The sequence below is a fragment of the Mytilus edulis genome, chromosome 1 (genome assembly GCF_963676685.1).
Source record: "Mytilus edulis chromosome 1, xbMytEdul2.2, whole genome shotgun sequence".
NCBI lineage: Eukaryota > Metazoa > Mollusca > Bivalvia > Mytilida > Mytilidae > Mytilus > Mytilus edulis.
In genome coordinates, this window is record NC_092344.1 from 20,618,257 (window position 1) to 20,645,977 (window position 27,721).

Consider the following 27,721-nt stretch of genomic DNA (forward strand, 5'->3'; position numbering starts at 1 on the left):
TTTCGGCACCATGAAGCTATTTCAGTACCAGCTAGGCCAATTTAAGGTTCATGTGGACCCTATGGCTAAAATGGCCGTATTTTCACCTCAAAATTTTCTCTGAGTACAGGCAAACCTGTGCATCTGGAAAAGTTTTAGCCATAGGGTCCACATGAACCTTAAACTAGTTTCCTCTACAACAATTTGGTCATTGTTATTTTTAAAATGAATTTCGTTTACAAAGTTGATTGATTTATGAAAGTTTAAGAAAAATACGAAAATGTTTTAAAAAATAAGTGTTTTTTTAATTCAAGACAAACACATTTTTTTTTAGGGTTTATGACCCCTTCTGTAGCCATTTTTGTACGAATTTTTCAAACTTCAATTGTATCAAAACTACAGATATAATGAATAATAGAGATATGCCATTTAGTACATATACCATCGTTGCATTTACTAGAAAAATAGTACTTTGTGGCAAATAAACCAAGATTTTTATAGAAAATCCACAGCCTTTAATACAGAGAATTTTGTTATAAAATTTGAAGCATAGATTTATAACTTGCTTTTCTATGATGTGCTAGTGTTTATTTTCTACAAAAAGTTCTAACCAACCTGTAAATACCAAAATACCTCGTGCTGAGTCACTAAAGTCGAGCGCACCCTGAAAGGTGTACTTGATTTGGTCCATATTTTTATTTGTTTTAACCAATAACTACATTAAAATACTTGTTTTAATGAAATCAATGCTAGCACTGCATGCAATAATCCTATATCTATCAGTCATCAAATTGTCAAATATAAGAATACAAGGACAAAGGGTGTGGATTTTCTATAAAATTTCCATATGTTTAGCATTGAATCAACACAAGGGTACATAATCCTTAAATAAATGTTTTCTTATGTCAAGAAAAATACAAAAAGTTTTCAAAAATTAGAGTTTTTTGATTCCAAGAAAAATAATTTCAAAACCATAATGTGACTTTTTGGTCCTATAACTTCTGTCCGTTCAAGTGACTTCTTTTTTTACATTCTTCAATCTCGGGTCCAATCTTCTGTATAAAAAATTTCCGGCAAACAACACAAGAGTAAGAAGATGTGGTATTCATACAAAATTAAATTGACAAGAATAATCCTAACAAATGACAATCTAATTGAGTGATATATTTCATTGTCAAAGATTATACTTTTTTTTTAGAAATTGAAAGAATAAATGCGAATTGATAATCGCGGATTACAATAATTAAGAACATACAGTTATAAATACAGGTCAATTGTCGCTAATTATGTTTACGGTGTAAAACATGTCACTCGATGTCCAAACTGAGGATTTCAAATGAGCACCTCAAAACATATTTTAATATGTAATATCGAGAAACCTCAATATCAAAGAAATTATAAAAACAAATGATTTGATAAAAAAAAGTCAAAATTTTGAATTTTAAGCTGAAGTCCAAAATGATGCGAGTAACATCTTTAAGCTTGGTCACATAATAAAGAAATGAGAAACATGATACATAAGACATTGCAGTATAGTTTATTTTAACAGATGCGGTAGTAAACTCTACTAATAATTTTAAAATAACATTTATATTGTATATAAATCCTAAGAAACACACATAGGACTATGTAACTATGAACAGAACACTGCTATAGTTTCCAATGTTTTAAGTATCAAGATACGAAATATCAGGGTACAAAATGGTTATTGCCAGGGTACGAAACAGTTAGGGTACGACAATACTATAACTTTTTTTTTTATCTCCCCTTGTTTCAATTTTACAAATGAAGTCAATAAACGTCGTTTGTTTTGGACTTTGAGAAAGAGAAAGTGAAACTACAGTTAAAAAAGTTAAAAAGCAAATAACTTCCTGAACAAAGAAATATTTCCTGATGTGACCATGCAGATCCTAATCATTTATCTTGCTTTCTTTGCTTTCATCTGCAGCAGTGACGGCAGCGTCGTGAAGAAAGGTATGTATCAAGAAGGGCAAATTGAAATTTTGATAAGAACATCAGTTATGAAGATGAGATGAACAAGGAAAGGATCTTGTTTGCTTGGATTTTTTTTCCAAAGGACCTAAAACTAACAGCACATATTTAAAGCAGAATTAATAACGCCAATAGTTATGTTGGATTAAAAAAACTATTAAAACTTTTAAGAAGGATCAGTTAACATTTTTGTTTATTTCAATATATTCATTAGTATTTCTACAAAATTAATTGTAATAATTGCAACTGGACATGAAGAAACAATAGTCAATCCTTGAAATTACGCTTATTCACCATCAGTATATCAAACTGAATGGTGTACTTAGTCAGCCTTTACCAATGTAGTTAATAAAATGGCCATTCTGTAGAACTATATGTTTGACTTGCCGCTGAACATTTAAAATCAACAGTACTCATATATTCATCTTCAAAATGTGAAACTGATCATAACGCGTACTAGACAGCATTTACAAAGACAGTTAAGATATTGCTTTTTCTGCAGTATCATGTGTACCTTTTATCTGCAGTGTTTATTTCAGGTTACTTTTGGCAAGTGACAGACTTCCATTATGATGCTAACTATAGTACAAATGGAGATCCAAATACAATGTGCCATTCTGATAGAGGCAAAAGTCATAGCAACAGTATCTATGGAAACTATCTCTGTGATTCACCAATGAAACTCATTATTTCAGCTATCAATGCAATGCAGAGCATTCATCCGAATCCAGATTTTATTTTTTGGACTGGGTAGGTTTATTTGAATTCTAATAAAGATGGGTTTTGTATAATATTTTATATATACTTATTTAAAACACATGATCATCCCAAATTATTTTTTACAATACAGGAGTCAGTTTCACAAAAACTAGTGGCTAGTCTACTTATCCTTATAAAGTTCCATCTTTGCAAGCCAAATTGTATGAGCATCTGCTCATTTCAAATCCGAAGTGTAGACTGCACGAACCTGGTGAGTGACGTCATACTTATAGTTCCCAGGGACAACGAGCCCAGCCCGGCCGGATGTCAGGCATGTGCAAGAAGCAGGAAGTCCAGACAACAATAATTACATGGCCAGTCTCAGGAGATAGAGTTACCGAACTAGTATAAGCAATATGAACATTAACCTATTTCCCCATATAAATAGAATATAGACAAGCAAACAAAGTGACCACCATTACACTACAATCAATCTTAGTTGTAATTTTTTTGTGAAATTTTAACATAAAGAATGTAAAAAGAATAGAAATTTTATAGAATACATATAAAAATTTGTGTGGTAATTATCTCCCCTTCTTACCATGGTTTTGCTTTTGGCTGACTGTAGTTGATTTATTTTGTCTTGTCTAGCTAGGACAAATGTTGCTGAATGAGAAAAACCAGGATCCTTATTCGTTGACACTGGCGTTAGCTTTTTATTTAAAGTCTGACATCTAGAAGCGACACTGATGTTAGCTTTTTGTTTAAAGTTTAAAGCACCTGGATACTTATTTATCTTATAAACAGATGCCTGCCCTGGTGTTCTAAATATTTCATTTGGCATATGTCTATTGTCCATGAACTGATTTTCATGGTTCAAATGCAGCTTAAAAACTAAAGTTGAATGAAAGATAAAAAAAACAAACTAGTCAGCACAAAATGTACTAAATAGTATGTAGGAAATAGACACATTAAGATTACTTATAATTCATTTGATATTTTGATCTTTATTAAATTTTGATATATGAATGTGTCCTAAGTTCATGTAGTTAAATATTTCAGAATTAATTAAAGATTTATTATTTAATTAAAGTGACAGTGTTCCTCATGTAAACGACACTGACCTTGACCAGACTAAAATATACTACAACATTGGTAATGTGACTGAAAAGTTGATGAAGGTATTTCCAAATACATCTATATACCCAGTTTTAGGGAACCATGATGAGTACCCCAAAGATGCCTTCCCACCTGGTGCCACATCTTACTACTCAAATATACTGTCTGTAAGTCAGTGGTCGAAACTACTCGGAGAGAATGAGTCAACAGTATTTAAAACAGGTAAACAGTAGATAGTGAAGTAAGAAAAAGAGGATTTATACTAAGGGAATGGTAAAACATTCTAAGTTATAGGAGAAGTAAACTAACAGAAATACCAAACTCTGAAGAAAGTCCCTAACCAAATGGCAAAATGGAAAGCTCGAACACATAAAACAATGGATAACAACCTCATATTCCTGACTTGGTACAGACATTTTGAAGATAGACATTACAAATATTTTTTTTATGAATAAAATGGAAAAGGAAGAGTTTGGTGGCACTATATCTATTAACTCATGGCACAAAATCACTTCACACACATGGGGAAAATGAAAATCAAAGGACCTATGCTTCACTCATGTTGACATCTTGATAAATGTACAAGAAACTTAATAGATATCTTTTAAGAAAAGTTTTTCTTTTTAGAAAAGGTTTTTGCTTATCATGCTCAATAATATGTAAATATAAATGAAAAGTTATGAAATGAGGTAATTTTAGCAGTTTTCTCCTGATATGAATAAAGTCTGTAGTCCTTTGAAGCAACACACTTCAGAGATATTATTACTGATATTCAACTTACTCTGAATATCTGGAGGATATTACTCAAAAAATGTATGATATAGGTAGTTTGTGATAAAAACATTGTACATTCAAATTCAAGTTAGCCAAAAAAAAATATTCTGTTTTTTGTTTGACAATGTTCTTGTAAAGTTAAAACTAACACCACATTTATTTAGATTTGTAGGATTCTTCTACATTAGAATTGCTCTCCTTAATATATATGATATTTATTCATATCATACTACTGTAAATTCAGAAATTATTGGATGTTTTAATTATTGCAAAAAATGCAATAGGGTTATAATCATGATAATCACAATAATTTAAACTAGAATATGAAATTGGTTATATGCATTAAACAGGATTTTTCTCAATAACACAAAAATTAAAACCACATGAAATGTTGTCTAAAATGACTTAAATGCTCTTTTTTGTAAATTTATTGGGGTGTAAAAGCGTTGACCGAAGTACATTTTGTATGAAGCGCGGAAGCGCTTCATACTAAAAATGTGCGCACGGTCAACGCTTTTACAACCCTATAAAGTTATAAAAAAGGCATTCAATACTTATAATTACATTTTTACCTATGGGATCATGAAAACACGCCTTTTATCAAGTTTTTATTTCATTTACCTATGCACTTTATTGTGGGACCTCGTGTCATCATGAATGAAAAGTTGCATTGTGTAATGCAATTGATTAAGGAATATCACGAAATTGCTAGTTAGCCAATCAGAATAGCGTATTACAATGAAACTTACATCTAATGTAATTATTAATGCACGCAATAATTTCTAAATTTACAGTAAAACTCAATATATCATTTACATTCTTCTTGTAATTTCTTTACTTACAGGTGGATACTATAGCAGTTCCTTAAATCCAAACTTATTAGTCCTGGGACTTAACACCAACTTGTACTATGGCTTTAATCCACTGACTCAAAATAGTACTGATCCTTCTGGTCAATTAAAATGGTTAGAGAAACAGTTAAAACAAGCTCAGATCAGTCAAAAAAAGGTAACATTATACATCTGTTATTTTCTTGAAATGTTAAGGAGAAATCTTACTCTCCCCAAAAATAGCTTATCTTCTCAGTAGAATTTGTGCAATGACTTACAAACATATAATAAGCCATTATTATTCCCAGCTTTCTAAAGCTGGCAGTTTAAGTTTTCCCCTAGTCTGTTTATTCTTCATTCTGTCCTATTTTTCTCGATTCTTCAAACTTTCTCACAATTTAAAGTTCTTAACCATATATTTTCATTATGCAACTTTTGTTTTGCTCTTTATCAGAATTGTTTTTGCAGTTTACTGTAGTAAATATTAAATTTTAAATCATCTAGTATATATTTCTTCTCCCTGCTCCTCCAAATCTTCACCATATTATGCCTTTGTGCACCTTCTTTTAAATGTACATGTGGAGCTTGCAAGTTTTGTTAGATTTACTTGTAGATTTGTAGAATTTACATGCTCTTTGCATAAACATTTCAAGTATTTATTTAGATTTTTTTTGAAGTGACAAATTTCAGTAGCATGTTTGATATGAGGTACCCTTGGTTTTTAAGGATTTGTTTATTTTAGCATATATCACCTAGAAGACTATACAGTTTATAATAGTCATGCTAATTTGTAGTTATAACACCTTTCCTTATTATCACTCAAATAGATTCTTTATAAAGCCTATTAAATAGTATAGTCATTACAGTGTTATAGCCTTTCATAAATATTACAACTGTACTATTTGATTTAATATTTTTATATTTAGTATCAAGCAATTATTTTAAATGTCATAAACAATAAAATTTGTGAAATTAGCTAATGTTGTTTAGATGATTATCATCCTATTAATGATATTGGGTGATATTTGCTAAGTAAACATATCTGTTTCTACTAATATGCTATTTTATCTGTTTGATTGACTGGTCCATGATTTTATTAACAGAGAAAGTTTTGAAAGAAGAATTCGTAATTTTTTCTCAGTAAATTAGGATTAAAAGTAATAAAATAGTTTAAAATATTTGAATCTCCCATAAAATTTGTAAAATGACATTACATTTACTAGCGTTTGAAATGCTTTTTTGCGTCATTTGTATAAGATACTCACTGAAACTTACATTTTCAGAAAATGGACTATAGATTCACTGTTAAATTAAACTGTGCTATTTTCTTTAAACACTTCAACAATTAAATTTGATATATCATTTATTAATGTCGTTTAAACCAAACTATTAAATCTGCTTCTAAATTACTTAGACTCTTTGTTTCTGTTCAATTACATTATTGAAGATGAACTTCCATACATCTTTCATTTTCATCAGAATCAAAAAATGATTTGAAATAACTCTTAAAATTTGAAGTGCTACATTCCATATCCCTTTTTATTCATATCAATGTTTATCAATTTGTGTGTGCAAACTTTATATGACAATATTTTAATAAACACATTATTTAATTTTTGCGATTTTATGTGACAAGTTTGTTTCAATGACAATTGGTTTATTTCAGTGATAATTGGTTTGTTTCAGTGATAATTTGTTTGTTTCAGTGATTTTGTTTATTTCAGTGATAGTGATAATTTGTTTATTTCAGTGATAATTTGATTTTTTCAGTGAAAATTTGATTTTTTCAGTGATCATTTATTTATTTCAGTGATAGTTGGATTATTTCAATGATAATTGGATTATTTCAGTGATAATTTATTTATTTCAGTGATAATTGGTTTATTTCAGGTGATTATAATATCTCACATTCCTCCAGGTTTATTTCAGTGATAAATTGTTTATTTCAGGTGATTATAATATCTCACATTCCACCAGGTTTATTTGAGTTGTCGTCAGGATTAATGTGGTTCAGTAATAATTTCAATGAGAAATATGTCCACTTAGTATCCCAGTACAGTGGGATTATAGCAGCACAAATATATGGACATGAACATACAGATAGCTTTAGGATCCTTAAAGACAGCAGTGGTAAAGTGGCATCTTCTAATCTTGTAGCCTTAACTTGAAATTTAGATTTGTCATATCATATCATTTTTGCTTAATAAACTCTAAATCTCTCAGTTTTTAGAACATTTTTTATCAGATTAGCTGAGACTACTAAAGATCTGCCATCAAGTGGCACTCAGTTTCATAAAATAAAAATTGAAAATAAAGAACAACTACTGACACTGCACCTTTCTTGGGACACTCAGGACAGTTAAATTTACATTGAAAAAAGGTGAAGCAAATCTTTTTTCACATATATCTTTATAAAAAAAGGTACAGCAAATCTTTTTCACATACCTAGTATGTCATTTTAAACAAAGTGGAGCAAATATATGCAACATTTTATAAAATCACCACAATGATGCCAATAATGAATGCCTTATTGCAAGCTCTAATAGGGATGTTTGTCAATTAAACAGCAAAAGGACAACATAATAAAACCAAAACAGAGATCTATTATCTAATTGAAACATACCTCTTTATTTCTAGGAACGCCTTCAGGAATGTTGTTTCTAAGTCCAGCAGTAACTCCATGGAAGAGTACTCTACCAGGTGTGGGTTCCAACAACCCATCAATAAGACTTTATGAATATAACAGAGACACTGGAGAAATACTAGACTACCATCAGTATTTCCTTAACTTGTCTGCAGTTATTACAACCAATAAAGATAAATGGGAAAAGGAATATGATGCCAAGAAAGATTATGGACTCACAAGCTTAACCCCAGTAGATTTCATGAAGGCAGCTAAATCATTTAGGAATAATCCAAAACTTTTCAAGAAGTACATTCAGTATAATTCTGTCAGCCAGAACCTGAATCCTGACTGTAATGAAACATGCAAGAGAGTCCATGTTTGTTCTATAACAGAACTTAGGATGAGTGACTTCAATGATTGTTTAAATAAACCAAACCCAACCTTGAATCCAGAACCACATTCCCATCCCCATACTACCCCACGACCTAAAGCACATGTGCCCCGTTATATGGTTATTGTTATTTGCACACTTGCAGGGACTGTCTTTGTATTGGCTGTTATTGTTGCTATTATCTGTATTAAGAAACACACTGTTTTTATTCCTCATCAATATTCAAGATTTTCATCACCAGTTGGCAAAGGTCCAATAAATTAAAGGAGAAAAAAACAGTTTTTTATTTACTTTTTCAAAACTAATTATAAGGTTGTGAAATTATGATTAACACATACATGTGTTTATTTTTGGCATATTATTAAATACTGCTAAAAATATTGAATGGTGCTCAATTATTATTATTTTATTTTGTAATGTCAAAGATAATGTGATTGCATACTATAATGTATAGAACTTGTAAAACAGGTTTGATTACCCAGTAGACTTTTTATTTTTTATTGATAGTTCATTTAATTAATTATACTGCAAATTAAAAAAAATGTGGTGTGCATTAATTACTGGTACAATGTATTTCAATTGTTAAACAAGTAACACAAAATATGGCGTTCATTATCACTGAACTAGTATATATATTTGTTTAGGGGCCAGCTGAAGGACCCTGCATTGAAGACTTGTTGGTGACCTTCTGCTATGGTCTGCTCTATGGTTGGGTTGTTGTCTCTTTGACACATTCGCCATTTCCATTCTCAATTTTAAGTTTGATTATAGGGGTTTCAGGAAATGATACTTAACAATAACGTAAAAACTCAAAATGTGAGTTTGTATGTTTTGGAGAATCTATTCCATTGAAATTTTATATAATAATTAAAATGCTTCTGAACTAACAGTAATAATACTAAAAGTGTCAGAGCTTTTGATTGCTTGTTTTTATCCATTTTTTATGCATATGTTATTTTTATGATACTAATTTTATTTTGTATAAACAAAAATTTGTCTTATTGATTGTTGGAAGGTATACACAAATTATTATTTAAATTTTCTTGAGCCTTTTCACATAATTCATTCAATAAGAGAAAAGTATAAAAAAATAGTCTATACTGATAATGTCCCAATAAGTAGAAAAAAAAACAAATTCGGAAAAGCAAGACCACAGATTAACTAAAAATAGTTTATTTTTGTTTAAATGATGCAAAAATAATTCAGTTTAATATGCTGAAGGTGTATGAAAAATCTCATAGAAATCTGTTACAGGACTAATTTATTGTAACATGACCAATTGACTTCCCAAAAACTAAATAATACAATTGAGTTCTATTCTTTGAAGCAACAACAAAAATTAACTAATATCCTTGTTGTTTAAATATGAAAGTTACCAAATCTGGATTGAATACCACAATCATTGACATGTTATTTAGTGTCCAGTATACCATTAATATTTATAGTCTGGCAGCCAGTCTTGTCATAATATTCGTATGTTATGTGGAAACTTAATTGTAAAATTAATGTAACCATCTAATAAATGCAGTGTTTCAATAATAATTGAAAGTCAGGTTTAATGAAAGAACTGTCTGGAAATGTCCAGATTTGATTTTTAAAGTTGGTATAATATTTTTTTAATTTTTATCACCAATTTATATACTCTAACCTATAACATTATATCATGCACTGTGCAAATGAAGCACTTCTTGCTAACATGTGATTGTCACTTGATTTCATTTTGTTTAAATTTTTAAAAATACAGCACTCAATTTTTAAATTGGTAGGTCTTTGTAAAATATATATGTTATTTTAATACATTTTGAATCTGAAAGTGAAATTTTAATAAAAAAACTTAGGCTAGAATTGTCTAGTTAGATAAAAACGGTCATGTATCATTCCATGTGAAATCAATCACACCTCATTAATCTGAAATTTACATGTAGATTCTTGATTTCAAAATCGATAGCTTGTAAAATATTTATTATTATACATGTATATCATGGGATGATAATTTATTGTAACATATTTCTATCAATTATTCAATGATTTACAATAAATATAATGTCAATTACTTTTTAAAATTAATAAAAAATGTAATTGTTTAAAAAATAACAGTTTGCACAAAGTATATATGAACAATGTATAATATAGTGTTTATTTATTAGGTGGGTGTAGCTTTTTAAAATTCTATGTTCATTGGTTGCTTTTATTCACATAGGTTGCAAATGTAGATTTAGTAGGGTGGCAGGCCTACTTATGGAACTTCATATATTAAAATTGCATAGAACTATCAAGTATCACTTCAAACATTTGCTTGCAAGGACCCCCTCCCACTTCCTCGATTCCTTCCTGTTTTTTGGTGTTTTTTTTTACAAATTGAAAGCGAACAAGGGTGATAGAGCAGATTATTACCCAGAAAAAAAAACATTGTCATGTTAGCCAAGGTTGACAATGTTTTCTTTAGGGGTAACAATCTGCTCTATTACCCTCTCAGCTATGTGTTATTTGATTTTTTATACTAAATGTTTTGTTATTATTATCTTTTAATTCTATGTGCAATTAAATAATAAACTATGATATCATAAACATAACAGTCATTCATATTTGATAAAGCTCACGCATGATCAAATGTCTCTGATTAGGGTACTAATGTTAAAGCAATAACTTTTTCAATAGTAGCAAGGGCATTGTTAGATGTTTGCATAACTGTTTTTATAGATCAACAATCTTTCCCTAAGCATTTGTTAATTTATTGTGGTGTGAAGCTCAAGAAAGATTGGGTTTTTTTTAGGAAAAGAAATATAATTCCCATGCAAATCATCACTGAAAGGTATTGAAGAGAAAATAAAATAATTGATTTTATTTGAAAAGTTTTTGTGATTAAAAAATGTATTGTGTACTTGTAGTTGTATCTGTTTTATAATTTAAATAATGCATGTATATACATCTGGTTTAATTCTTCTCTTTTAAATTTTAAGTTTTTTATTTATAAAGTACTTGATATAAGTAATTGCCATTAATATGATGCTGATTGGGAAATGTTATTTACAATGCCACAAACATCCTTTAACAGTATAGAATTGTCCCCTAGGTGGAACGTAAATGTTAAACATTGAACAATTACCATGCTTAATTAAAGGGCAAAAATATTTTAAAATTTCTGAATTCCTTGTTATGATGTACAAAGTAGTTTGTTTGAAGTGTATTTTAACTTCGTAAATGTAAAAATGGCCAACCTCTTTTTTAAAATGCTGTATGTTCATATTATGTTTTGTAATGATTATTTGTGATGAGATTATTATATTTATGTAATAAAATTAAATCATTGGTATTTTTATCAAAGCAGTTTAAGCAACAGTTGCGTCAGTTAGTTAGCACACACTTCAGGTGTTTCTAAAATCAAATGTTAACAGACTAGAGGTTTTAAGTTTACTTCTGTATTTAAGTTTTATGGATGATATCATGATTTGTTTGACATATTTTCAATACCTGTGTCACAGATATCTACGGACATGTTCCACTTGTGAAAACTACATCCAAGTAGAACTACAAGTACAGAAATACCACTACAAACTGTTCAAAGTATGACCAAATGTTCTGGAATATCTCTGACTTGAAGAGCATATAAATCGAAACAAAATTGCTACTCAGTCGTGAAATGTCCAACTCTTCAAATTAATTGATTATTTAGATTGAGTATATTTTGCATTAAAACACAAAACATAGTGAGAGGAATTACTTTCACAATGACCTTATACAGATGGACACACACAAACAAGCAAAGACAAAGAAGTTTATTGCCAAGGCCTTTCACCAATTTAAAATCTGAAATCCTTAAGAAAGATATAAGATTAATGAGGAAATAACGCTATAAAAATTTTATGTCTGGTGAAATAAAGGACTATTCTCAACAATTTCATAATAAATGATGCACCACTTTATATATGTGCATGTGCAATCTTTCTGTGAAATTTTCAGGCTGTGTGTTGATAACTATAGAAGGAGCTATGTGCTTACACTTAATAAATCATAAATCTGTCCTTCTTTCTTTTGGTATCAACATCAAAGAAAACGAAGAAAACTTGCCTTCATTATACTGGATACCTAAATTATACAAAACTCCATATAAAGAACGATACATAGCTGGGTCTTCAAAATGTTCGACTAAACATTTTCTAAAGTACTGACTACTATTCTTTCTACAGTTAAAGATGGGCTTCAAAAATATTGTGAGGAGATATATTCTACCAGTGGTGTTAACCAGATGTGGATTCTCAAAAAATCGAAAGATCTACTGCTTAATCTTCGATCACAATCTTTGCAATTTTGCAGCAACATAAAAACTTTTGATTTTTCTACGCTATATACTACAATGCTCAGTTGAAAGATCGACTTCACCATCTCATAAAACAGCTTTTTCTATAAAAATAGGAATCGTAGATACAAATTTCTTGTTTTGGGTTACAATAATTCATATTTTGTGAAGAATCACACTGAATCTTCCAGAAAATATACTGAAGATGATATTATCAAAATGCTTTTTGATCGACAATATATTTGTTGAGTTTGAAGGATTTATATTTCAACAGACAGTCGGTATTCCAATGGGAACTAATTGTGCACCCCTGCTGGCTGATTTGTTTTTGTACTCGTTTGAAGCAGAATTCATTCAGAACCTTCTAAAAGACAAAAAGAAAAAGCACCTTGCGAAATTCTTTAATTTTACTTTCCGATATATTGATGATGTTGTATCATTGAATAACCCATATTTCAGCCAATACCTACATCTCATATATCCAAGTGAACTTGAAATTAAGGATACTACTGATACTAGAAGGACTGCTTCATACCTTGATCTTTTCCTCAATATTGACGTAGATGGACGACTTCACACGAAAATCTATGATAAACGGGACGATTTCAGCTTCCCAATTATCAATTTCCCATTTCTCAGCAGTAACATACCCTCTGCCCCTTCGTATGGTGTTTACATATCACAATTGATACGTTATTCTCGTGCTTGTTCACACTATACGGACTTCATATACAGGAGTGTGCTCCTTAGGCAGAAACTGCTCCAACAAAGTTATGAGGAGGACAGATTAAAATTGACACTCCGTAAATTTTATGGACACCATCACGAATTGGTGGATCCATACGATGTGTCTTTGACCAAACTAGCTAAGGACATTTTTACCACATGGTAGATTGTGGTTTGTCATTATGTCGTCTAATCTTTTAAATACCAAACGTGACTTGTTCCCGATTGTGACTGTTTTGCTGAGTGTGAATTCGCATTACTATAAGACGTGTTACGGTACTTGTCTATCCCAAATTCATGTATTTAGTTTAAATGTTTAACGTTATATTTGTAATTCTCATCGGATTTTGTCAAATGTGTTAACGTCTTTTCTATTATATTTATGCGTTATGGTAAAGAAAATTAAACACCGCATTCATTTATTAGATTTGATTTTGTTCAACGTAATCGGTACGATATTTTACGTATGAAGTTAGATTCAAAACAAACCGGACATAGCTTTATAATATAGTTAATTGCTACCTTAGTTTGCTATTATTAAGTATTAAAATGTGCATTGTTATTAAATGCAATATCAGTATTTAGTTCACATATAATCTTAAATCAATCCTAATTATATCTTATCCATTCAAATGTGACGTCATTTTTCATTTTTTGATGATCTGTTTTACAAATTCAAATGACGTCATTTTTTGTCATTTTTTACAATTTCAAATATGACGTCACTTGGCGTATAGGTTTAAACTTATTCGGATGTGTCTACATTTTGTGTTGCAAATGTCTGGTTATGTAATGTATTTCAGTTGTTTCCTGTAATTAGTTAATACTTCAGTTTTATCATGTACATCTTTTGTATAGTAATTTTATAAATTTACTGTTTGCAAAAGTATAAATTATTTTAAATAATAGGGGTGTTCTGGTAACTAAAAGAAAACCCTGGCCGTTTTTGGCTCAACTTTTTTTTATCCTTTGGTCCTCGATGCTGTTCGACTTTGTGCTTGTTTCGGCTTTCAAACTTTTGTATCTGGGCGTCACTAGTAGATCTTGTGTGGACAAAATGCACTTCTGGCCTCACGGTCATAAAACTTTCGAGCATGATTTTTGTACTCGGACTCGAAAATCAACCAATCAAATTGCTTGATTTCATGTTTCGAGCATGATTTTTGTGCTCCGAGCACTGAGCAAAGTTTTATGCCTTCAGGTCCTGGCGTATTAAAATTTTGAACTTGTTGCCTTTTGTTGGCTGTTGTTCTTGTGTTTCTTTGTCAATTGTGTTCTCCAATTTATATATATTGTACTCCTGTGGTGTTGAGTTGTCATTTTAATGTTATGTTTCACATGGCTATAAAAGAGGGAGGTTTGGCATGCCACAAACCCAGGTTCAACCCACCATTTTTTCCTTTAAAAATGTCCTGTACCAAATCAGGAATATGGCCATTGTTATATTATAGTTCGTTTCTGTGTGTGTTACATTTTAACGTTGCGTCGGTTATTTTTTCTTTTTTTTTTAGTGTAAATTATTTTTGAGTGTAAATTGCGATATGACGTGTCACGGTACTTGTCTATCCCAAATTCATGTATTTGGTTTTGATGTTATATTTGTTATTCTCGTGGGATTTTGTCTGATGCTTGGTCTGTTTCTGTGTGTGTTACATTGTAATGTTGTGTCGTTGTTCTCCTCTTATATTTAATGCGTTTCCCTCAGTTTTAGTTTGTTACCCCGATTTTGTTTTTTGTCCATGGATTTATGAGTTTGTACAGCGGTATACTACTGTTGCCTTTATTTTAATAAGGAGGTGATATTATCAATTAAACAGTTGACGACCTATTGGAAGCCTTCGGCTGTTTTCTGTCCTTTGGTCGGGTTGTTGTCTCTTTGTCAATTTACCGTTTCCATTTTCAATTTTATAATTAAATCACGACTTCACAGTACTAGTATGCATTTCTAAATTTCTAAGTAACTCCTGCTATTTAAGCCAATTTTTGTGTGGTTTGTATTTAAGCAAACCTCTATAAATCTTAGTGTTCAATAACAACTATGTTAGTTGGCAGTGGTCATTCTGGTTTGAAAAATCGAGAACCATCCAGTCGAGTGAGTTGGCATTTTTTATGTATTGAAAGGAAACGTTTTTAGTCTGGCAAATTTTGCTTTGGTTATTGAGACAAGCGTCTGTTGACGATTTATGTTTAATGATGCAAAATAAGTATTGACCTGTGAATTACTGACCAATACATCGGTTGGAGGTCTTGGTTTTTCCCATGATAAGTTTGGTGACGTTCGACATATTTTTTCAAACGATATTAACCGGAATAAAAAATTAACTGAATTTCAATTTAAGGTGTTGTGTTGATTATCGTTCACTAAACTCATCGACTCCAAACGTTGAATCTTGATCTGGTTCACGTGATGGAAATATATATTTGTCATCCCTGGGCATGATCGTTTGACGAAAAGACGAACACAGAACAGCTTTCATTTGGAGTACAAACAGGCTAGAAAACTAAAGGCTCTAAAGAAGTCTGTTTCTCTCACCTGATATTCCTATTTACAATTGACTTATGAAATTATGCAACCATATATACTTTTGCTTTGGTTTCAGAGATATAAATCAAAAACTGCATTTCCCCCTAAGTTCTATTTTTAGCCATTTCTGCAATGATGGTTGGTAGGCAGGGTCATTAGACATATTTTTTGTAACTAGCTACCCTAATGCGGATTGCGGCCAAGTTTGGTTTAATTTGTCTTGGTTATTTCAGGAGAAGACTTTTGTAAAAGATTACAAAATATTACGAAAATTGTTAGAATTGACTTTAAAAGGCAATAACCCCTTATGGTTTCCAATGACCATTTTAGTCATGTTGGCTTATTTGTAAATCTAACTATGCTGAATAGTTTTGCCGTTTACAGTTTATCTCTATCTATAATAATATTCAAGATAATAACCAAAAACCGCAAAATTTCCTCTAAATTATTATTTCACGGGCAGAAACCAACAACGGCTTGTCTGATTCGTATGAAAATTTCAGGACATAAAGATTTTAACCTAGTCGCTCTAAATGCTTAATTTCGGAGATATAAGCCAAAAACTGCATTTTACCCCTATGTTCTATTGTAGCCGTGTTGGCCATGTTGGTTGGCAGGCAGGATCATCGGACACATTTTTTTTTTAAAAAGATACCCTATTAATGACTGTGACCAAATTTGGTTAAATTTGGCATAGTTGTTTCAGAGGAGAAGATCTTTGTAAGATTGCAAAAAATTGTCAAAAATGTACTATAAATGACAATTTGGATGGAGAGTTGTCTCATTGGCATTCAGACCACATCTTCCTATATCTATCTATTAAGAGGTCAATTGAACATTTTCACAATGTTGACGTATTTGTAGATCTTACTTTGCTGATCATTATTGTTGTTTACAGTTCATCTCTATGTATAATCAAAATTCAAGATAATAACCAAAAACTGCAAAATTTCCTGGAAATTACCAATTAAGGGGCAGCAACCTAACAACATGTTTTCCGAAAATTTCAGCCAAGCTGGTTTTTGAACCGATTTAAAATCCATATGTAGCCAAGATACAAGCCAAAATCTACATTTTACCCCCATGTTCTATTTTTAGTCATGGTGGCCATCTTTGTTGGTGAGCCCGGTCATCGGGTAATTTTTTAAACTAGATACCTCCAATGATAAAGTGACCAAGTTTGATTAAAATTTGAACCAGCAATTTTAGAGGAGAAGATTTTTGTATAATTTAACGGACGACAAACAACGGACGACGGACGCCAAGTGATGAGAAAAGCTCACTTGGCTCTTTGGGCTTTTGATCTGTGTAATAGTCCTGCTCCATTAAGTAGTGTGATACATTTTCACTTGCGATGACTTATATGGAAAGAGTATCTGACTTATCTTAATGACGTTTAGTTTGAAAAACTGTGTTGATTATCGTTCACTTAACGCATTGACTCTATAAGACACTTATCCTATTCCACATATCAAATCTTGTTCAGATACACGTGGTGGAATTGTATATTTGTCATCCCCGGCTTGACATGATCGTAGCTATTTTAGCAGCTATACATTGACGAAATGTACAGACACAGAACAGCTTTCATTTGGAAGTTCGATCAGGCTAAAGAAAAAATGGCGTTTGATCTGTGTACTAGTGTTGCTTCATTAAGTAGTGCGATACATTTTAATTCGCGATGACTTATATGGAAAGGGTAGCTGACCTATCTTAATGACGTTTAGTTTGAAGAACTGTGTTGATTGTCGTTTACTTAACGCATTGACTCTAAAAGACACTTATCCCATTCCACATATTAAATCTTGTTCAGATACACGTGGTGGAATTGTATATTTGTCATCCCCGGCTTGACATGATCGTAGATATTATAGCAGCTATAAATTGACGAAATGTACAGATACAGAACAGCTTTCATTTGGAAGTTCGATCAGGCTAAAGAAAAATGGCGTTTGATCTGTGTACTAGTGTTGCTTCATTAAGTAGTGCGATACATTTTAATTCGCGATGACTTATATGGAAAGAGTAGCTGACCTATCTTAATGACGTTTAGTTTGAAGAACTGTGTTGATTGTCGTTTACTTAACGCATTGACTCTAAAAGACACTTATCCCATTCCACATATTAAATCTTGTTCAGATACACGTGGTGGAATTGTATAGTTGTCATCCCTTGGCATGATCGTAGCTATTTTAACAGCTATAAATTGACGAAATGTACAAACACAGAACAGCTTTCATTTGGAAGTTCGATCAGGCAAAAAAAATGGCGTTGATCTGTGTAATAGTATTGCTGCATTAAGTAGTGCGATACATTTCAATTTGCAATAAATTGTATGGAAAAAGTGCCTGTCCTATCTTGACGACGTTTATCGTACTAGGGGACAGTTTTGACGATGGTTTCAAATTGGAAAACTTAAGGCATCTTTTGTACAAATTTCAAAATCACAACTTGAAAATTGTGTAGTCTATTTTAAGCATGAAGTTTAATTCCTGGAAAAGATTGTCGTGGACAACTCTTTATCGTCAAGACAGACAACAATAACATAAAAAAAGCTCTTGAATTTTATTAATAGAGAAAATCAACCAGTTCTTTAGAATCTAGAATCGTGTCCAGTATAAGACGGTTATATAGCACACGGCAGCTGAACATAAAAACTCCGATGGATTATCAAGATTATTATTCGATACACCAAAACCTTTTTCCATAATATCAAATCATTATTGATGTGGACAAGCTTTCCTTGTGGTGGTTGTAAATTCAGAGATAAGTGCGATGTTTTGAAGAAGAATTTGACTTTTGCAGCGTATATTAGTTCGACATTAAGCTCAAGTTTTGAAGTTTTTCCCCAAATACTTTAGTACATATCAATGGTTTATATCACCAATGTCTTCGAAAATTAGTGACTATCAAATATTTTTCTAAGATATTTATAAACAGTTTTAAAGATTAAGAACACAAAATTGTTTTTTAAGTTATTGACCTTGGACACATGTTTTAGCTTATTTATTATCAGTACATATTTCAAATTTGGGTTGTTATAAATAAAATTCTTTTACAAGATAAAAATTCCCTTATAAGAGAAGTACTACATACTTACCTGCAAAAGATTTTTTTTTAATTTGCCAGCTCAAATGCATATATCCCCTTGAATGTTACTCTTTTTTTCTTTCTTATCTAAATGCACAAATGAATATTGAAAAAAACACGTGATACATGAATTTATGTATGCAATAAAGCACCTTTAAATATACCCTTATCATAGTCAATAAAACGTATCCCACATAATCAATAAAATCTTAAAACTAGGAAGAAGTATAATTGTAAGTTATTATATGTTTATACTGTTATTGCTTTAATTGAATTGGTGTCCATAGAATGAATTTGTTACACTGTAGTAGCCTCAGATTAGTCTTGTATGTTGTTCGAATGTGGCGGCAACAAAATATCTTTTAAAAGTTTCCTACCAGTTTTTATTAGAAATCTGAAGTCAGTTAAAGTTTCAGTTGGGATAACTAGTTGTCCCTTTCAATTCCCTTCTGTTTCGCCCCTTTTAAATAACAAACTCATACTGATCTAATCACCAAGGATTCTTGATATTGAGATATTGTGTGAACATAGTTTTAATGTGACTAACAACCATTTTTTTTTTAACTTGTGTCCATTTTCTGACACAGGGCCAATCTTGTTTATATCACGAAAAGTCTGTTTCCGAACACGTTTTGTCAGGAAATGCAGAAAAAAAAATTAAAGTCCATTACCATTTCGCAAACTAAAAATCATATCTCTTTGAAATTGATCGAGTCGCGAAATGTTAAATTCATTCTTTACATCATTTGGTTTACTTAAATGTTAAAATTGTATTACCTTCCTCATCAAAAATTAAATTATAGTTTTAGTACGAACCATTTTCATTTTATGCATTGTACTAATTTGAAGACTTGAAACTTTCTCCAATAACAAGTCTATACATTTGTATTTCACAATTGTTTTCCCAATCGCTTAAAGTTAAATTAAAATATAACTGTTTCAAATGAATTTACAGTTTGTCTTTATGTTGTGCTGGTACACCATTGTCCAATGTAAGGAGTGAATGAGTGCTCATAAACATGTTTAAACCTGCCGCCTTCTGTATGTGCCTGTTCCAAGTCCGTTGCCTGTAGTTCTGTGATTGTCTTTGGTTCACATCTGTCATATTTGTTTTTTTGCTATAAATTAGGCCGTTATTTTTCTCAATTGAAATGTTTCAATTTTCCATGTTAACTGTTTATAGCCGACTATACGACATGGGGTTTTCTCATTGTTGAAGCCCGTACGGTTGCCTATAATTGCTTACGTCCACTTCATTTGAACTTTGGTGGATATAGTTGTCTCAATCGCAATCATACCACAACTCCTTAGTTTTATATACGGCAAATACGTTTTATTTAATTATACTGTTTGATCATCATGGACCTTGTTGATTCAATTTTGGTTATCTTAATGTTATAATGGTAACTATCAATAATACCAATTGATTACACGTGCTACCTTTTTTTCACAGAGATAATCCTTGTCCGGAATTTGTAAAATGTCTAAAATCTACAATCCAGCAATAAAGTATTTTAGAACTGCTACATTCGGAGAGAATGTTAAATGTTTAAGATGTTGCTTATTGCCAGGTGGTCGCTTGTTCCTCGTAGAAAGTTTTGGATGTCACGGATACGTATTTGATCCAGAAACTCATCAATGGGATACTCTTGAATTTGACAACCCCATTCACGATGTTACCTTACTGAAGAATCACAAATGTGTTGTTGTAACAGCAGGGAGCAAAGGATTCCAAGAAATGAACATGAAGAATTTCCACACAAAACAGTATCAGAAGGCAGGAGGTAATTTCCAAGCGATAAATCAATTTGGTGACAAAATAGCCGTACACAACGACTTCCGGAAACTGAGCGTGATGGATACACATGGAAATGTCACGAGTACAATAAATACAAAATACGACCCTTGGTATGTCACAACAGACGACCACAACTGTATATTTTGGACAAACGGGAAACATGGCGAAATTCACTGTGAACAAGTCAGAGGACTTAAACGATTTATACACCATAACGCGAAAATAGACTGTCCAAGTGGTCTTACTTTAGACAAACGTGGTGCATTGTATGTTGCTGGATACGATTCACACAACATTCACAAGTTTTCTCAAGATGGTCAGTACCAAGGCGAGATTCTACGAGAATCTGACGGTATAAAACATCCCTACGACATTGCTTTCAACAATGATAAGGAAGAGTTGGTTGTGCTTAATGAAGATGGTGCTGCTATTTCAATTTACAAATTATAATTACGGAAATTTTTTAAAGACTCGCTGAGTTGTATTAGATATATATTTAACCAGAGGGAGTTGCATGTAATCTTTGACCTATTATTTTGCATAGGATATACTCATCAACAGATTAACATGTCCATTTCATTCCATTCGAAAATGAATTTGATAAACATAATTGTATATTCAATTTAGGACTACTGCCCGAACGTCAGAATGCATAGAAAGTTCAAATCTTGTATATAGAGACAGAGACATATAATACAATGTCTCTGATAGAGATCATTCAAATGATAAAAAAAACCTCGAAAATGATTTAAAGGAAATGTGGGGCAAACGGATAACAGTCTGTGCGTGACCTGTTGCAATGCAAGTTTTCTGATCGTATCTAATATACTCTTTCCAAGTGACAGTCCATATTTCTAGCCTGTCATACCGGTTGTCCTATCTACTGAACATACATTTTGTATTCATTGTTAATTTGTTCTGGTCCTGAATATACATGAAATGTTTGCCACTTGACATAAAGCATATCAGAAACTAGCTATCAACATAGGATTAAGGCAAGCACTCCATCATACTTCAAACTACAAATCCGACCAAGAATTGTGTACAAATTTAACAGATAAGACATGCATGTAGTATTCAAATTGTTGAGATTCCTGACATACTATCTTGTGGCTGCGGGAAAGCCAGTATCATGATTTTTTTCTCCATTAGTGTAAAAATAAATCGTAGAACTGAAACGCACAATAAACAAAAAGAAGAAAAGGCTCTCGATTAAGTGGCAATTGTATCCCAAAAAATGAAATTCTTTATTAACCATCATTAGAAAAAAAAAAATAAAAAATTGGAAAGCTAAGGATGCAAACATACTTGATGCATTCCGATCGCACATTCTAATTTTTATAAAGATGTTGTTTATCGAGCTCGGAAATTTATATACGACCCGGGTAAACCTGAAGATCCTTTTAGTAATCTTATTTTGAAAGGTTACCCCTTAAACAATGTATACTGATTAGATCTTTGAATATTGTGTTTATTGGTATTATTATTGATTTTGTTATCAGTAATAAAAAATCAAACTAAATATTAATTTCATATACATTTGCACATTCATGGCTCACAAACTGTCTACACCTGTATCTTGGGATTACACAGGGCCATTTTTTTTGTGTCTGACTGTTAACGAAAATGTCTTTATCCTAAATCCATTGAATGACGAATGCGTACTGATTGATATTTTAGTCTTAGATGCATGATTTGAACAGGACTGCATTTCTTGTTTTTTGTGTTGTTGGGGTGTATAAATAGCCTGCCACGCTTTGTTTGTGTATTTATTATGTATTAGATGTCTGTGTGCTTTATATTGATCTGATAAGTTTTCATGAATGCCAATGAAACAACTTTCCAACAGAGACCAAAAGAAGTTATCAACTATAGGTCACTACACGGTCTTCGATAATGAGGAAAACCCATAACGCATATTCAACAATAAAGCCCCAAAAATGATTTATATAAAACAATTAAAACGAGAAAATGTTTCAATATAAATGTTTAGCTTCAATATTTATTCATATTATTGCTATTAAGAAACTCACAACGCTGGTTAAAAAAAAGGAAAAATCGAACAAGAGTTGGAAAAATTTACTTATATTTTTAATATTAGACTGGCTTAACGCTAATAGAACTGAATTAGCTTTTTCATTAGAAAATAAATACAGATCATGAATTATAATTTAACGATGAGGAACTTTCACTTATGACAAAACCCCGCGTCTACGGTGTGGCGTGATCGAAAGTATTTCATTCCTTCATTTCCATGTAAGTCATATAATAGGATAAATTAACAGACTTCTCATGAATGAACATCACAGAACAAAGAAGTTAATTTGACAGTAACGATAACGTGTGAGAAGGAATTAAAAAGAAACAAAGATTTTTCACTGGGTATTCTTTATTAAACTACTTTTGATACTAAAAACGATTTGGAGGTTAGTATATTGTATAGACATTTGTCTATTGTTAAAGACCGTTAATTAACCCCTGGATGTTTCTTTTTATCACAAAGTTGCTGTCTCTTGACGTGTGTTTGCCTTTATTTACTAGATTAATAAATATGAGGTGTACAGCCAATGAGACGACAACTTTTTTTCAACAAACAAATGAAAGAAATAAACAGGTAGATGTGGAATATACATCAATAAGAAACAACCGAACAACACAATAAAACAAAAACACATTCAAAAGTCAACATGTTCTTCAACAATATGCCAATGTTTTGACACCAACAACAAATAACCGAAAGGAACAAAAAAAAACCCAACAATAACACAAGATGCAATACTCGGAACGAAAAAAATAATAATACAATAGTTGCAAGAGACACTTATTTTTCACCTCCAAACTCGTGCAGAGTATCAACGTTTAAAAACACTGTAATACTCAAAAAAGTTTTGAATAGCGTGCCTGGTGGCTTTCCCACTAAACCGAAAGTGGATGGATGGTTTTCATCAAAATGCCTTATAAATCTGAACCTGATTAAGCAATAGAATTGAACTGAGATCAGTTGTCATAGATGTTTAAATTTATTTCTGTCGGATGAAAACTGTAATCACAAAAAGAAATATATTTGGTGTTATTGGTGAGTTTTTGAAATTCTTTAGTCTGCTTGATAATACGAACCGTTATCTTTTCCCTACTTTATAAGAAAGACAACCAGTAAACTTTGCACAAATACCCCACTCGTCTCATTTAGGGAACAGTATAACATTTCATACTTTGTTTGAAAAGGATTTGGGCATTTTCAGTTTCGCCTGAATTTGGTCAAAGTATATAGTGGAAAACTAAAAGAGGAGACACAACATCAAGATACTAAAACGACATATGATAGACCTACCAAACTCCATCGATAACATATGTCGATATCATATTGCTGCTATTCATGGGCTGTGTGGTGTCCCACGTGATCCGATAATAGTGTCTTCAGTTAACATGTTGTAGAAAAGGCGCCACTAATTACTTGGCACCGGTGTATAATCAAACAAGTATCCTGATTATTCCACAAGTGCCAAATAAGATGCATTCGCCATCCACTATTTAATAATGTAAATCCATGTCCCAGAATTTACCTGAAAATATGAAATTTTAGACGATCATCAATTAAGATATATTTTCACTTTCACATTAGAATAAAATCAATACAAAATTTTTAATCTATATTAATTTGATATTTTGTTATTGGATTTGATTTCGTATATAAGTGGCATTTTTCAAGTCGAGTAAATATAATTATTGATGCAAGTCTTATCTTTTGGAATAAAGTGTACACGTGCAACGCTTTTTTTATTATGTATAAAAACTTTGCTTGATACGCTCGATGTAAATGAAAATTTACAATTGTATTGCATGTTTCTGTTATTTATAGATTATCGTTGATCATCTCAACGAGATTGGTTTTCTCGCTTGAGCCGGTACGGCGAAAGCGAGAAAAGCAATAGAGTTGAGATGACCAATGATAATCTGTTTATCGCTATTTTACCTATGACGACGTTGTCAATTTCATGTCAATTTCAGTAGCAACGCCACGTGTCTGCTTTGTTTCTAGCGATAATTTTCCATCTCAAGCAAGTAGCATGATATGAAAAATTATCACAAAAAAGATCAAAGGAAAAGTGCACAAAATAGCTATAATAGCAAATATTCCAGTCTAAAAGAAACAAACTGTTTACCAGTAAGAACAAGTGTTTAATTGTATCAAATTAGACTAAGAGTAAAATTATATTAAGCATCGATTGTATTTTTGTCTGGTGAATGTCAAAACTTAATCATTCAAGTTACTCCCGGAACTGGGAAAATTCTCCAAGAACTTTATTATTTGATCAGCTACATTCGGGATCATTGCAAGATGCATCTCACAATAGACAATCGTTTGAAATTTACATATTGATTATTGATGCGACAATGTTTGTCGTTAGATCAGCTGTTTTTACATTTTTATGGTGATTAACAAAAATCAATAATTACATGTTCATGCACCAGTGATCGGACATCCAAAGTATGACCACGCAGTTATATCAATAAATATTTGATAAGGTCTCTTTATCCATATTAACTGAACTAAAATTGGGTGCATTGTTTGTGTCAAGCATCGGGAAATCATGAATTTACACAAAACAAACCTGTACTCAGTATAAAATATTTATATTTATTAAGTGCTGAATTATAGATTCAATATACTGGTGTCAATATAACCCTTTATGAATTGGCTTTTTCATTTATTGATATTTTACATCAAATTTGCAGGAGTTCTCCGAAAAATACAAAAGAGTCACTTGCATTTCATGAATAAACTGCTTTAATTGGAACAAGGTGAGGAATCTGACGATCATATTTGTTTTCAAATACTTTTACAATCAATAAGATTAAAATATAAAAATATGCATTATCTCCCTCCAAAAATACAATCCGTATATATAGGTATGCCTTCACATTGCCATGACTTTTTGGATGTTTTCGAGGAGTTGCAAATTCTGATTCATATAGCATTCTTCTAGAAGGAAGACCAGTATTACAGAGACTGTCCGATGAATTGCTACATACATTTATGCATTTGGATAAATTCCCTATAATTTTGATACGTCCCCAATCTTGAGACTTGCTCGTGGTTACGAACGATCAATGTAGCCAAATAAGCCACTGTGACGGAGATCCGTATATTATGATTTTGCTTGCAATACAGTGGATTGGCTTTTTTCTCTTTAAAAAAAATATAATAAGATAAAGGTAATATTGTTTTTAAAAAGGTAAAACACTGTTTGAGCAACATTGAGAGTCCTGTCAAAAATATGATTACTTAGACCAATGAAATCTGTCTTATTGTCGCTGGTAAATAATTACTATATTACTATGTCATTAGAAATTTAAAAAAAATATCGGTCATTGGAAGTAAATATTTAAAAATATTACAAAGATTCAAAGGATCTAACTGATTTATCGCGAAAATCATATGCACACCCACACATTGTATTGTCAAGTTTGATTGAATCGAAGTCGTGCATTGTTTAAAATTAATGCAGTAGTTTTAAAAAAATAATTTCAGTGCATTTTCTCTTAAGCAAAAGCGAACGAATTTACAAGAGACGAAAATGATATACAGTAATTAAACCTACAGGTCACCGTACGGCCTTTGACAATGACCATACCGCATATTTAGTAAAAAATAAATGTGATTGCTTTTGTTTGAAGAAAAGGAAATGCTTACAAGAATATATCAATATCATATTAAAAAAATATTAATTTTAAAGAGATCCATTATAGTTGTGACCGAATTGTTTAAAGTTAAGAAGACCAAGCAATAATATAAATTATATTCGCTAAAGTAACAAAGGCAGAAAATCCTGCACAAATCACAATTCTCCGAAATATCTTCATCGCGTATTAAAGTGAAAACAATTCAATATTCATACATTTACGATCAGCGGCTAATTGTTACAACTTGAGAAAAAAGATCGGATGAATTATCTTTCATTTGAATAGTATAGATTTGATCTTGAATGATGAGCACGCGGTAAATTACATTGCGTCAGATCAGTATTTGACAAGAACTTTATAGATGTGTCGTGTTTCAATATTTCGAAGTAATCTTATTGACACAGAATTCTCAACAGTATTGCTTGATATACCTGAAATTGACTTCATCATCGGTCAATGTAGTGTTACTTAATTACACTTCTCCTATATATACAGTGCTGTGCTTACCTGCAGTGCGTTTTTATTGGATTTGTTTCATCTCGGACATTAGTTCCATCAAAGAAACTAAATTTGTTACTGATTAATTTCCAATCAATTGTACTTCTCTCTAAAACATCGCGTGTGCACCTGTCGTCTGTATATCTAAATTATCCAATTGCTTTAGAATACCTGCACGCGCTGACTGTCACCTGCAGTACTGATTGATAGAGAAGCTTCAATTCCATTTTAAACGTGTCCTATTCTCGCAGGATTTCTCTTATCAAGCATCCAACCTATCGTGTGTCGCAGAATTCCAGAAGTTAATATAATAATAATGATTTTGTCCCAGGTAGAACACCAAGCGCGTGAAATATTAAACAGTACAAGCAGCCACGTGCTATATTTTTCAGGTTTACCAATATTGACGAACGACATGATGATCCAATATAACGATCGCATTAAAGTTTCTCCAAAATGCAAACATTGGATACATTATACAGTTCGCTTAGATCATCATATAGATTAAATAACATGAAATGCATTTGGAAAATTAAATGAAACCTAAGCACAAAACGTAACAATGGCACAAACACGCAATCACAGATTCCATATTTTGAACTGGGAATTTATTTTCGAAAGTAATCAACAGAAAATATTAATTAACCTGGTTATGAAAGCAAAAGAGCATCTTCGCTAGCCAATAGTTACAAT

General features: G+C 31.5%; 2 protein-coding genes across 3 annotated transcripts; both read left to right on the forward strand.

Annotated features, from left to right (window-relative positions):
• The first annotated feature begins 1,754 nt into the window (after positions 1-1,754).
• LOC139526920 (acid sphingomyelinase-like phosphodiesterase 3b) lies at positions 1,755-11,723 on the forward strand. Of its 2 annotated transcripts, XM_071322094.1 has the most exons (7): positions 1,761-1,953; positions 2,511-2,721; positions 3,764-4,011; positions 5,408-5,571; positions 7,284-7,311; positions 7,371-7,523; positions 8,031-11,723. In XM_071322094.1, exons 1-7 carry the CDS (start codon positions 1,881-1,883, stop codon positions 8,672-8,674), a joined length of 1,521 nt encoding a protein of 506 aa, XP_071178195.1. In that variant the 5' UTR covers positions 1,761-1,880; the 3' UTR covers positions 8,675-11,723. The 2 variants fall into 2 exon arrangements, with proteins under 2 accessions (XP_071178184.1, XP_071178195.1); XM_071322083.1 differs by lacking the exon at positions 7,284-7,311 and having other exon boundaries at positions 1,755-1,953; positions 7,343-7,523.
• An 8,804-nt stretch (positions 11,724-20,527) lies between these two features.
• LOC139524901 (uncharacterized) lies at positions 20,528-21,295 on the forward strand. Its single transcript, XM_071320344.1, has one exon. It carries the CDS (start codon positions 20,528-20,530, stop codon positions 21,293-21,295), a length of 768 nt encoding a protein of 255 aa, XP_071176445.1.
• The last annotated feature ends 6,426 nt before the right edge of the window (positions 21,296-27,721 follow it).

Bases quoted from the DNA above. Each gene is read 5' to 3' on its own strand.
- LOC139524901 (XM_071320344.1), top strand. From the start codon at position 20,528: ATGTCTAAAATCTACAATCCAGCAATAAAGTATTTTAGAACTGCTACA.
- LOC139526920 (XM_071322083.1), top strand. From the start codon at position 1,881: ATGCAGATCCTAATCATTTATCTTGCTTTCTTTGCTTTCATCTGCAGC. The intron at 4,012-5,407 runs GTAAACAGTAGA...CTTTACTTACAG, and splicing joins GTCAACAGTATTTAAAACAG to GTGGATACTATAGCAGTTCC. The intron at 5,572-7,342 runs GTAACATTATAC...TGTTTATTTCAG, and splicing joins CTCAGATCAGTCAAAAAAAG to GTGATTATAATATCTCACAT.